The 14277-nt window shown below is 36.3% G+C and overlaps 1 protein-coding gene across 4 annotated transcripts in view; it reads right to left on the reverse strand.

The window, feature by feature from the left end:
* Window positions 1-14277, reverse strand: part of LOC145268835 (uncharacterized) — a 1065816-nt gene that overhangs the window by 599731 nt on the left and 451808 nt on the right. For all 4 annotated transcript variants that reach the window (XM_080124499.1, XM_080124501.1, XM_080124498.1 and 1 more), the window contains 2 exons: window positions 13585-13817; window positions 6797-6951 (listed from right to left, as the gene is read on the reverse strand). In XM_080124499.1, the coding sequence (XP_079980625.1) occupies window positions 6797-6951; window positions 13585-13817 (388 nt within the window). The remainder of the gene's footprint in view (window positions 1-6796; window positions 6952-13584; window positions 13818-14277) is intronic.

A 14277-nucleotide genomic window follows, 5' to 3' on the forward strand; every position in this document is an offset into this window, starting at 1 on the left:
AAGCTTAGATGGCAGTTCAGGACTTATCAGGTTGGCGACTCCCTTTTTAACCTTGTCCAAGAGCGAGAGACTAATAGCAGATGCACCAGTCTTGGCAGCATTGAATGTGACCAATGCAACATTTCATCGGTGTGACAGGGGCTGAAGTTTAGATGACAATTTATCCAAAAAATAATAAAACAATCCTCTATTATCTCGAAAATTCAGAAATGTAAGATAAGCTGCCGCCTTGAAAAATTAATCAGGCTGTCGATTTAAGTAGAGTAGAAATTTGATAATGATGCGACCTGATAACTTTGGTGTGTCACGTTTGAATCTAGTTGATTCTGCTGGACCACCTTCCCGTACGGATGTTGATAATCTGCTTTAAGTATTCGATTAAAGAAACCAATACAAAGCAAAACAATTTTACAAGCGGAGCACTCATTAGAGCCAGGTACACCCTAGAATGGTATACTGTTGCCACATCTGGGCAAAAGCTGCTCAGTGCACCCTATCCAACCTTGATAGAGTTCAAAACCAGCTTCGAAATCTAGTAAGTGATGCCATTTTCTCTTCCTTGCAACCTCTTTTCCCACAGAACAGACGTTGCGAGCCTATTTCTTCTCTATCGTTATTTTCATCGCAAGTGCTCGACTGAACTCCAATCTATGCTCCCCCTCCTCGCAAAACTTTCACAAAAAAAAACACTCGACTGGCTACAACCACTATATATAATTTCCCCCACTCTCTCTCTGTGCTTAAATCTAAATGCAGATTCCACAAACAAAGCTTCCTTCCCTTGTACCTTTGGAACACTGTTCCGCTGACCTGCTTCCTGGTTGAATGCAACATGCTAGCCTTCAAGTCCAATCTAAACAAATTCTTGTTGAACCGTCCCAATAAATAATCAAATTCTACCCAATTTACACCATTAACGATTACTACACTACCATATCCTCGAGTGGTATTCGGGCCTTTATAAGTGGTGACTTCCAAGTAAACAAGTGAAGCATGCATTGTCCCCTGTGAGTGCACAGTGAACGAGGCATAAAAACATGACTAAGTTCAGTATTTTTCCCCCTCCTCCCCATTTAGACCCAAAAGTCCCCAGGGGACGTCAAATTCTGGTGAAAATGAACAAACGGTTCAGTTTTAGGCCTTAACATATGTAAATTTGAGTTCTGCACCATGCAAAAAAAGAAATTAATAAGTCCATCATTTGCCCCCCCCCTCCCCAACATTTAGTCGCCAAAGTCCCCAAGGCCTTTACATATTTAAATTTGAGTTCAGCTTCATGCAAAACTGCTAAATAGACATACACAGAAAATTTTGGACAAATATGGTAAAATAGTCCCCAAAATGGAGTGTTTCTATTAGTCCTAAAAGAGCCCCTGGGACACCAAAAAGTTATCGCGACGTATAGAGAAACAAAATTATATAGAAATCAGTTAGTTACAACTTTTCAGAAAGTTTCATAAAAATCCGAGGCATCAGTTTTTTTTTTTTTATAAGCACAAAAGTGTCAATTTTAGCCATTTTAACCTGAAAGGAACCTCTTGGAGGGCAACTGGAGTTTTCTTGGAAAATCTGTTCTGTTACTTTTTTACTCATATCATGTTTAATGTTTGTACCAAATTTCCAAAAATTCCAAGGCGCAGTTATTGAGAAAAGTGCGGACAGATAAATAGATATGGGTGAATTTACAGGTCCACCCTCCTTTTGTCGGGGGACCAAACAAAAAAAAAAGAAGCTCGTTGACAGATGGAATCAAATTATAGAGCACAAGCGTCGTTATTGTTATGAATAAAGACTCTCAATAACAGTTTTGCATTTTCAAGATGAAATTTTGATTCGGCATAAATACACTTTTTGATTTTTTACACAGGCATCACCACATTATCAAGGCCAAGAGGCCACTCAAGAATAAGGGTTAAAGAGTGTACAGTAGAAATTGGACAATATAGTAATCATTAGTAATGAAAATTCAGTAAATTTGATAACTTATATGGAACGGCTCATCAAGAACTTATTTACGTTAGACTTGAACACAACCATATTGTAGTCAGCCGGAAAGCAGGAAAACGGAAGACAATTCCACAAGCGTGCAGTTCTAAGAAAGAAGCTTTGTTCATAGAATCTACGTTTAGGTTTAGGCACAGATAAAGAGTTTTGCGTTGGTAAAAGCGGTCTTGACTCTTATAATGCTTCATCTGATATGTTCATCTGAATTTAATGGTCAAAACTGCAAGAACTTTCTTGTCAACCTGATAGTATTATCTGCTATGGTAATATATAGTGAGGTAGTAGACTTATTGCAGACAGCCGCGATAAAAGGATTAAACCTAAATTTAAATAACTACAACTTGGATGTCTTCAAGTCCAACATAAACAAATTCCTGATGAACCGCCCCTTAAGTAGGCACTTTATAAAATCTCAACATTAACGTACTGTACACGCAATAACCCTTATCCCCGAGTGACTTCCGGGCCTTGATAAGTGGTGACCACATTGTAAAAAAAAAAATCATTTTTAAAAACAATATTTTTTCTCTAATTGGATGGCGATGTGTGTCAAGTTTGAATCGAGTTGCTTGTGTCGTATCATTTTCACTTTTTTCTTTTTTTTACATAGGCGTCACCACTTATCAAGGCCGATAGGCCACTCAAGGATAAGGGTTAAAGAGTGTAGAGTAGTCAAAAGGACAATATAGTAATCGATAGTAATGGAAGTTCGGTGAATTTGTTAACTTAAGTGGAACGGCTCATCAGAAACTTGTTCACGTTGGACTTGAAGACAACCATGTTATAGACAGCAGGAAAGCAGGAAAACGGAAGACAATTCCACAGGCGTGCAGTTCTAAGAAAGAAGCTTTGATCATGAAATCTATGTTTAGGTTTAGGCACAGATAAAGAGTGGGGGAAATTATTGATAGTGTTTTCAGTTATACAAGTGTCTCTTGTGAAAGTTTGGCGAGGGGAGACCATAGACTGAAACTCAGTCGAACACTTTCCATAAAAATAACGATACATCAGAGACAAATTCGCAACATCTCTTCTGTGAGATAGCGGTTGCAGGGAAGAGAAAAGGACATCTCCCACGAGGCCACAAAGTCTATTTTGAATACTATCAAGGCAGGACAAGCCCTTTCTAGCAGTTCCTGACCAAATGTGGCAACAGTATTCCATCCTTGAACATACCTGGCTTTTATATAGATAGAGAATTGCATCAACAGCGAGACATCTACTGGATCGATAGAAGGATCCCACCATTTTTCCAGCGGCTTGGCAACTGTCTTGATGTACGTATTCCATTTAAGATCAAGAGTAAAGGTCAAGTCCAGAAGCTTGTCAAAACTTGAAGCCTCCCCAAGACGAGAGCCATTCATTTTAATTAAATCCAGATGGGGACAGAACGTTGATGATGTAAAGATAGAAGCTTGGTTTTAGATGCATGAAAAATTATCAGGCACTCCTTTCCCCATTGTACAATGTGATCAAGATCAGAGGAGAGAGAATTGGAGAGAACTTGGTCGTTTACTGTCTTAGATGTGCTACCATAGATGGTAGTGTCATCAGCATAAATGTCTACAAATGATGTAAGGATGTGATTTGGAAGATCATTAATGTAGATCAGGAAAAGAGTTGGGCCCAGGATGGACCCCTGAGGGACTCCAGCATTAATACTGTGAGCTTCTGATTTTTGCCCATCAACTACTACTAATATGAACCTATCAGAGAGAAATAATTGAGAAGACATTTCCAGCTATACCATAGCTGGAGATCTTGTGAAATCTGCTTTAAGTATCCGATTTGAGAAACCAATCCGAAAAGTCGTATTATTTATTTGCATTTAACTTAATTTAGATTCGTCACAATACTGTTCAGATCTTTAGTGTTATTCTCACAACGTTTCGGCCGATGTAAACTCCAAACTTCTTCAGGTATATCTTGTCAAACTCGCAAGAACTCATGACGTAACAAATAACGTACAAGGTAAAATTCAGTTTTAAGTGATATAAATATCACTTAAAACTGTAGTCCCATTAATTCAAATAATACAAAAAGAAAACAGTAGTCCCATTAATTCAAATAATACGAAAAGAAAACATTAGTCCCATTAATTCAAATAATACGAAAAGAAAACTGTAGTCCCATTAATTCAAATAAAACGAAAAGAAAACAGTAGTCGCATTAATTTAAATAATACGAAAAGAAAACTGTAGTCCCATTAATTCAAATAATACGAAAAGAAAACAGTAGTCCCATTAATTTAAATAATACGAAAAGAAAACTGTAGTCCCATTAATTCAAATAAAACGAAAAGAAAACAGTAGTCCCATTAATTCAAAAAATACGAAAAGAAAACAGTAGTCCCATTAATTTAAATAATACGAAAAGAAAACAGTAGTCCCATTAATTCAAATAATACGAAAAGAAAACTGTAGTCCCATTAATTTAAATAATACGAAAAGAAAACAGTAGTCCAATTAATTCACATAATACGAAAAGAAAACAGTAGTCCCATTAATTCAAATAATACGAAAAGAAAACAGTAGTCCCATTAATTCACATAATACGAAAAGAAAACAGTAGTCCCATTAATTCAAATAGAAAACAGTAGTCCCATTAATTCAAATAATACGAAAAGAAAACTGTAGTCCCATTAATTTAAATAATACGAAAAGAAAACAGTAGTCGAATTAATTCAAATAATACGAAAAGAAAACAGTAGTCCCATTAATTCAAATAATGCGAAAAGAAAACAGTAGTCCCATTAATTCACATAATACGAAAAGAAAACAGTAGTCCCATTAATTCAAATAATACGAAAAGAAAACAGTAGTCCCATTAATTCACATAATACGAAAAGAAAACAGTAGTCCCATTAATTCAAATAATACGAAAAGAAAACAGTAGTCCCATTAATTCACATAATACGAAAAGAAAACAGTAGTCCCATTAATTCAAATAGAAAACAGTAGTCCCATTAATTCAAATAATACGAAAAGAAAACTGTAGTCCCATTAATTCAAATAATACGAAAAGAAAACAGTAGTCCCATTAATTCAAATAATACGAAAAGAAAACAGTAGTCCCATTAATTCAAATAATACGAAAAGAAAACTGTAGTCTCATTAATTTAAATAATACGAAAAGAAAACAGTAGTCCCATTAATTCAAATAATACGAAAAGAAAACAGTAGTCCCATTAATTCAAATAATACGAAAAGAAAACAGTAGTCCAATTAATTCAAATAATACGAAAAGAAAACTGTAGTCCCATTAATTCAAATAATACGAAAAGAAAACAGTAGTCCCATTAATTCAAATAATACGAAAAGAAAACAAGGCCTAATCACTGAGAAAAGACGTCACACTTGAGGTCCCAGCAAGCAAATTCTGTAGAAAAGCTAGACTAACTATAAAATTGATTATTTGGATTAGTTAGAATTATTTTAGTTATTCATCTTAAGTGTGGTTTTCATAACGTTTCAGCCGATGTAACCTCCGACCTTCTTCAGGTGTATCTTGTCGAACTCGGGAATGTTTCTGTCCAACTCAGAAATTTGGACGGGATTTTTTTTTTTTTTTTTACATTTTCACCTCAAACAAGGCAAATTGCCACTTTGGTGTAGGGGGCTACTGTCAGGGGCAACAACTACTGGGGTACTATGAAGGGATTTGGGCAGCAAGGTGTCGGTTCACGTTACACTTGAACTTCTGCACGTCAGTACTGTTGGGGAAGCAGGGACCTGGAATGGAATTCCAGAGTCTAGCGGTCCTGGGGAAGAAACTATTGGAGTAAAAAGATCTTTTACATCTAGGGATCTCTACAGTGTGGGGGTGGGATCTAGTAGCCTGTCGGGTTTGTCGAGGGTGCTCACGTCGTGGGGGCACAAGTGATTGCAGTTCGTCAGAGCATTCACCACTAAAATACTTTCGAATGTAACTTCCTTTTATTTACTTCGCAAGGGTAGCATGATCTTGTTCTGTCAGCCATGACTGGATAGGAGTCCTAAGTAATTCGCAATTGTATTTTTCGGTCATCCACGCTGAGAATTGAACCTTCAACCTTCAGGAGAATATCACTTTCATAATTGATTTTCCAAAACTCTGACCACTGTGCCACAGGTCTTTTCAAGAGAATGCTTTTTTTTTCTTTTTTTTTTTTTTACACAGTGGTCACCACTTATCAAGTCCCGGAAGCCGCTCAGGGATAAGGGTTATTGCAAGTACAGTACGTTAGTGTGGAGATTTTAGAGTGTCTACTTAAAGGGGCGATTTATCAGGAATTTGTTTACGTTGAAGACATCCAAGTTGTAGTCAGGAGGGAAGCAGGCAGACGGAACAAAGTTCCACAGGCATGCAGTTCTAAGAAAGAAGCTTTGTTCATGGAATATACGTTTTGATTTAGGCATAGATAAAGAGTGGGGAAAGTTTTTGACAGTGGATTCAGCTAGACGGGTGTTTTTTGTGAAAGATTCGCGAGGGGGGACCAGAGATTGGAGTTCAGACGAGCACCTGCAATGGAAATAATGACAAAACAAAGACAGGCTCGTAACGTCTCTTCTGTGGGAGAGAGGTTGCAGGGAAGAGAAAAGGGCATCCCCCACTAAGCCACGAAGTCTATTTTGTACTCTGTCAAGGCAGGATAGGCTGTTTTTAGCAGCTCCTACCCAGATATGGCAGCAGTATTCCATCCTTGGGCTTACTTGGCTTTTAAACTGTTCCGTTCCAAATTCCGTCTAAATAAAAAAAATAATTTTACAAATAGAAAAGAAAAAAAAAGAAAAGAAGAAAAAATTTGTCTTACCGTTAATTTTTCTAAGTTCCGTATTTACAAACTCCAGGAGGTAATATTGGACAAGAAGATCTTTATTGATGCTTATGAGGGGGCTCTTTAGGGATGAGATTCCAGTCGAATTGTCCATCACCCATTTCTCCAGCATTTTTAAACTGTCCACGTAACTAAAAAGAATAAAGCAAAAAATTTAAATAATTTTGTTACGGATATGCATTGCATATTATTTGGATTCTTCTGACGATTGTTTTCATCTTGAGTGTTATTTTCACAACGTTTCAGCCGATGTAACCCCCGACTTTCGTCAGCATTATCTTATCGGACTTGGTGAATCTTTCTGTCAAACTTGAGAATCCGCCCGAAATTTCGAACAGAATCCTTTATTTAATCCATGGGGGTAGCGTGCTCTCGTTCTGTCAGCCATGAGTGGGTAGAAGTCCTGAGTAGTTCGCAATCGTGTGCAGATTCCGAAATTCGATAGAAAGGTTCCCGAAGAAGAAGGTCGGAGGTTACATCGACTGGAACATTGTGAAAATAACACTCAAGATGAGAGTTTGAGGGTTTTTTTTTTTTTTACAATAAACAAAAGGGTGAAAAATAAATATACAAGATAATTAACTCGATTAGTTTTTTGTTTTTTTTAAACTTTTTTTTTTGTTGTTGTTCAAATGATACCGAGTTTCCACACTGTTTAATTAAACGAAAAAAAATCATGGCTGCCATTCCGTCGAGTTTCCCGAGTTCAAAAAAAACTTCCCCGAGTTAGATAAACTACACTTGAAGAAGGTTGGTGGTTACATCTACCGAAACATTGTGCAAGATAGTCCGAAGAATCCAGATACCAATAATCAATCGTCATCGCAAAAATTAGAAAACGTGCATGTATTTGCATGAATAAAAATAACACCAAACAGACTCAAGTATAAGTCCTAGTACTGTGAAATATGAGAAAACGTTTGAAAATAGTTGCATGTCGCACTACTTTGAATGCACCTGCCTCTATGTGTCACTTCTTGTCGAAGTCTTTACAAGTTGATCCATCTATAAACATAAAAGCGAAAATGTATGTATGTATGTATGTATGTATGTATGTATGTGTGTTCGCTTTTTCTGTGTGTCTACAAAAGGCTTCTTTCAGAGAAGCGGTCGGTCGCTTAACAACTTTTTATATCACATACAAATCGTAATATCTCACAGTTAACAACGAAGCTCGCCTGTCTATTTAATTTGCTCGATTTCGGGAAGATAAATATTCAATATTTGTCGCTCGCCGCATGTGAGTTAGTCTTTTTCCTATAACATCTTGGGGGCGAGGAAAAAAGCGTTCAGCAATAAATGAATACTATCCCGCAGTCAAACTTGACCTCATTAACTCATTAAAACGGGCACCTGCTAAATCCAACTAATTAAATAAATTCAAACGTGTTTCCTTTAGCATCTCGCGGGGGGGGGGGCAATGGTTAACATCGCACTTTTTTTTTTCACACTTTAATTTACAACTTTGCTTCAAGGGTTCGGGTTCGATCCTAATACTTACCTTTTTTAACCCCCCCCCCAACACCCGGGCAACGCCGGGTACCCTTCGCTAGTATATCTATAAAATTGAAAATGTGTGTATGAGAGGACACTTCTCAACGTATATACTCAATACATTTTTGATCTACAGACTTCAAATTTGGTATCAATTGAAATGAATGGCTCTCGTCTTGGGGAGGCCTCATGTTTTGACAAGCTTCTGGGCTTGACCTTTACTCCTGATCTTAAATGGAACATGTACATCAAATCTGTTGCCAAGGCCGCTGGAAAAATGGTGGGATCCTTCTATCGATCCAGTAGATATCTCACTGCTGATGCAATTCTCTATCTATATAATAGCCAGGTACGTCCAAGGATGGAGTACTGTTGCCACATCTGGGCAGGAGCTGCTAGAAAGGACTTGTCCTGCCTTAATAGAGTTCAAAATAGACTTTGTAGCCTCTTAGGAGATGTCCTTTTCTTTTCGCTGCAACCTCTGTCTCACAGAAGAGATGTTGCGAGTTTGTCTCTGCTTTATCGTTATTTTCACAGTAAGTGCTCGACTGAGCTTCAATCTATGGTCTCCCCTCGCCAAAATTTCACAAGAAACACTCGTCTAGCTGAAAACACTATCAATAATTCCCCCACTTTTTATCTGTGCTTAAACCTAAACGTAGATTCCATGAACAAAGCTTCTTTTTTAGAACTGCACGCCTGTGGAATTGTCTTCCGTTTTCCTGCTTTCCGGCTGAGTACAATATGGCTGTGTTCAAGTCTAACGTAAATAAGTTCTTGATGAGCCGTTCCACCTAAGTTAACAAATTTACCGAAATTCCATTACTAACGGTTACTATATTGCTCAATTGACTACTGTACACTCTTTAACCCTTATCCTCGAGTGACCTCTCGGCCTTGATAAGTGGTGATGCCTATGTAAAAAAAAAATAGAGAGAGAGAGAGAGCATTCAAACACGCAGAAAACGTTATTAGGTTTTCATCCGAAAAAAAAAAAAAATAGGTAAAAAGTGAAAATTTAGCATGTGGGAGTCATCGCATTTTTATCTGTTTTCAACTGTTTCGTGCGCAAATTCTTCACATGACAGCTTCCTTATGTTAAGTATAAGTAGGTTTGAAAACTCTTTTAAAAGGTCGTGTCAAGCTGGCCAAATGGTTATCGTACTTGACTCTTTGTCTTTAGGTTTTTGGCTTCGATCTCAGCTCGAGTATTTTTTTTTTTTTTACTTGCAAGAAGTGAACTATTTAGAAAAAAAACTTAATACTCGCATGTACACGTCTCAGTTTCTATTTTTTTTTACTTCATTTTTTTTTTTAAAGGAATTTAATGTTACGTTTAATACTGGGCAACGCCGGGTACACTGCTAGTTATCACATAAAAGAAATTAATACTAAATTAATAGCAAGACCAGAAAAGTAATGGCGCTGGGAAAAACATTGTTTTGTATTTGAATTATACAGGGTGAAATGATAAAATTGGCGTCTTAGAAAAGACAGGATTCCATTTCCGTTTGATGAAAACCGTTTTTTTGTTGTTGTTCCAGACCATCTACTATTGAGCAGATGTGTACAAACTCCAAGTGATGGGAGCCTTCTATTATGTTTGAAAGTGACAAAATGTTCAACAAGCAAGATCGGAGATGCACCGCTTTACAACTTATGCCAACAGGACCATTGCCAACGCTCTCAAAATGCAATGTTGAATTTGTCCAAGGTGATGAAAACAAAGTTTCTGGAATAGTTAAACAATGAAAACAAAGTTTCTGGCCACGGTTATGGTCTTTGGTGTGGTTTCAAGTGAGGGCTACATCATGCCACCTCACATCTTTGAAGTTGCCTGGATGTGCTGAAGAGTGTGATGCTACCCTGGTGCAATCAGGTGGCTGCTGGCAGACCCTAGGTGCAGCGGCAGCAGGATTTGATGTTGGCCCACATGTTCAAAGAATCCCATGCTTGACTTCAGAAGGAGTGCTACAAATTTGTACACTGACCCCTGACCTGAACTCACTGAACTACTTTGTTTGGTGATACATCAAGAACATCACCAACAAGACCTCCCACAACACCAAAGCCAGCCTGATCGCCGCAATCTCCCAAGTATTCACCAAGCTCCAGCCGGTGCTTGTGGAAAAGGCATCCTTGTATCAATGCAGTGATCGAGGCTGAAGACGGCTGCATTGAATAGATGTCAGCTCTACTACATAGTCAAATTAACTGAATTGATATTTTCAATAAATAAAAGTTTTAAAATAAAGCTGTAGTGTTGTTTTTTTTAAGGGCGACACTTTTATTGGTCTACCCTGTATTATAGAGTGTAACGCCTAAAATATAAACAAAAATGGGAAATCGTATCTATGCACACTCGGATTTAAGCAAAGTCACCTTTTGATACACAAAGAAGGATAACTCACCACTCTAAAAATAAACAAAGAAAGAGGTGAAATAGAAGTCGGCCGATCTTTGGCTGGTTAAAGCAAAGATAACTCTCCATTCTAAAAAAAAATGTTAGACGATCTTTGTCTGGTAAAAGCCCGACTATTGGCTGATGAAAACAGGAGCGAAAGTAGCCAAGAATACTATTGATTAGCAAATAAATTTAATATTACGTATAAGTATAAAACATGTGGTAACATAATGCCATGTCTTAGCCCGACGTGAATGAAACGCAGAAATTTCTGTGTTGTGTGATTGCAACATTATATATATATATATATATATATATATATATATATATATATATATATATATATATATATACTTCAGAATAATGAAATAAAATATATCCACTGTGGTTTTCGGTTTTACAGTGGTTTTCGGTTTTACAAAATATTATTAGGTGTAATATTTTATATAATAAAATCCCAACTAAATAAAATTGCTCAATATACAAGATAGAGCAAATGAATCAAAATTTATATATTTAAATTTTATGATTTGAAAAAGTTAATCTTAAAATACAGAACTTTGTATTGTTTGAAAAGAAAGAATTCAATTGCATAAATCCTTAACCCATGAGTTTTCAATGCTTATTCATCTCATCAGACGAAAAATATTAGCAAATATTTTTATTGGTTTGCACCTTATTTGCTAAAAGCAATAAGCATTAAAAAAATAAAGTTTTTAAAGTTTTAAAAACATTTAAGATATATAGAATAAGGGAATGAGATATTGAGGCAGAAAAAAGGATACTGTACTTTAAATCCAAAATGAATGTTAAATTTTGAAATGGAATTTCCTTGTAGTAAGGAGATAAAGAGATCCATCGTGTCTTGTAATCCTTCCAAAGTATTAGGTCGCAATCACATGCAAACGCATTTCCTTCGTTTCACCATTGATTATATAAGATGTCCGGCAAAGATTTTGTTTATATAAGATTCAAAAATTAAATCCAAGTGGTAAATCCAAGTTGTGAATAAAAATATATCCGGAGGCAAAATAAAAGAATGGTTTATCAAAGCATAATAGTCATAGAAAAATCAGATGCAGTGAAAATCACTATACCTAAAAAAAATCTCAAATTTAATTTCTATTCTCCATTCTGAATTAATTTCGATGATAAGAGATAATAGGGAGAAGGGGTGAGAGAATAGTTTGAAGGGAGGAAGAAAGAAAGAAAAAAATCTTGCGATTTGATATTTAATTAATTTTCAATTATTATTATTAACGACATCAGTTGCTTTTAAAAACGATAGGTAAGTTTATTTATTTAAACTATGAGAGTTATTTCCCTTTAAGTTTTCGTAAGAGGTATTTCTTGTTTAATTTTTATGGACTCAAATGAATTTGTTTTATGTTTTCATAAATTAAACATGTTGGCTTTCAGAAAAATCGTAAGAAGTTAAGATATTTGGTGTAACTTAAATAGTATGTGCGTAACTAAACCCTTCATACGCGAATATGTTTCAATCTGATAACATTTAAAAGGATTACATATTTTTTTTGTAAAGTTTAATTGAAAAATAAAATTCTTGTACAGAAAAAAAAGAAAGAAAATGAACGAATCGCAGTTATCTTCCTCTAACCAGTGACGACGATTGCAAAAGAATAACATATCCAAAAATGACGAAATACGATAAGACAAAAAAATAATCATTAATGAAAAACAGTTTTCAATAAAGATTAGTTGAGGAACAAACGTGTCCGACATTTTTAATTGCGTTTGCGTCACGTGACGTAACCAAAAAGGGAAGTAATTCAGTTCTGAGAAATTCCTAAGTTAATTACCACCGTTGTAAATTTCTGTCAAATGTTTCGTTTAATAAAAATTGCAACATCATCTTTTGTAAGGTTAAATTTATAGCATCCCAAATTCTGGCACAGAAAAAAAAAAAAAAAAAAAAAAAATGAACGAATCTCAGTAATCTCCCTCTAACCAGTTATGGCGATTGCAAAAGAGTAACATATCCAAAAATTACGAAATACGATAAGACAAAGAAATAATTATTAATGAAAAAATGTTTCGTATAATAAAAGTTACAATATCGTTGCATTTTACAATATGCTCTCCATCGATCAAAGTTGTGACCACAGGACCATTGCCAGCATCATTAAAATGCAAATCCGGATGGTTCAATGCTTGAGAGCACAGCTCAACAAAGTTTCCCGACACGGTCATGGTCTTTGGTGTGGTTTCAAATAAGGCCCACATCATGTCACCTCAGATTCTCGAAGTCGGCTTGAAAGTCAACGCCAAAGTGTACCTGGATGGGCTAAAGAGTGTGGTGATCTCTGGTGCAATCAGGTAGCCGCTGGCAGACCTTGGGTGTGGCAGCAGAACTCAGTATCGACCCACAAGTCCAAAGAGGGTTAAGTTTGGCTTTAGAAGAAGTGCTACATCTTTGAACCCTTCTCTCACTGCCCCCTCCCCTCCTTCCTTTCCTGGCCTGAACTACTTCGTTTGGTCATACGTCGAGAACATCACCAACATGACCTCCCACAGCAGCAAAGCCAACCTGATTGCCACATTGCACCCAGTATTTGCTAAACTCCTGCTAGTGCTTGTGGAAAAAAGCATGCTCCCAGTTCCAGACCCGTATCGAGAGGGTGATTGAGGCTGAAGGCAGCTACATTAAATAAAAGTATTTTGTAAGGTTAATTTTTTTTAGCTTCCCAAATTCTCGTAAGAAAAAAAAAAATGAACGAATCTCAGTTATTATGGAAAACAGTTCAACCAAAAATAAAAAAAAAAAAAAAAAAAAAATCGTCTATTTTCTTTAAACATGATCAAAAGAAGGCATCATCTGAAAGAATGGCTTCAGACGAAAACTGACCTATTCTGCATGAAAGTGCTCGGTAGGGAGTTCCAATAAAGCATGATCCTCTTCAGCAGGTGATTGTAATCGATTCCCATCGTCCAGTTCGTCATTCTGTCGATTTTAAAGACAGGTGCTTGTAAGATGAGGCCAAAAAGCAGCTCTTGGAATTGTCCGATTTCTTTGACGATTGAACTGTAGCTGACGGGTAATATGGAAGAATCCTGGCTGGCAAGTGGCACCTTCATGAGCTAAACAAAACAAAAATAAAAAATTTATATATAACATTTTGAAACACTATATTATAATCTATCTTATAAATGCACCTGTCTGTTTAAATGTATGTATGTATGTATGTATGTATGTATGTATGTATGTATGTATGCCTAAAACTTTCGACAGAGGCGACACATTTTTACAAGATTGGTATCGTTTTGAAACTTGACCCTTTGGCGACAAATATAAAAAAAAAATTGGCTAAAAACATTAATTCCTTCATCCTCGACATTTTTCTACAACGAGAGGGTCACTTTTTTTCACAGATATTTTCAAATGTCATCCCCTCTTTTCGATTGACTAGCCTTAATTTAAACCTTCGCCGCTTCCGGTTTTGCGAATGACGCAACGTCAAAAACGTCACGTTTTTTTTTTTTTTACGTTCTTTTCCTCCTTCGCGGTACCACCACCAAACATCTTGGCAACACCAGGCAC

The sequence above is a fragment of the Euprymna scolopes genome, chromosome 44 (genome assembly GCF_053919585.1).
Source record: "Euprymna scolopes isolate OS-2025 chromosome 44, ASM5391958v1, whole genome shotgun sequence".
Lineage (NCBI taxonomy): Eukaryota > Metazoa > Mollusca > Cephalopoda > Sepiida > Sepiolidae > Euprymna > Euprymna scolopes.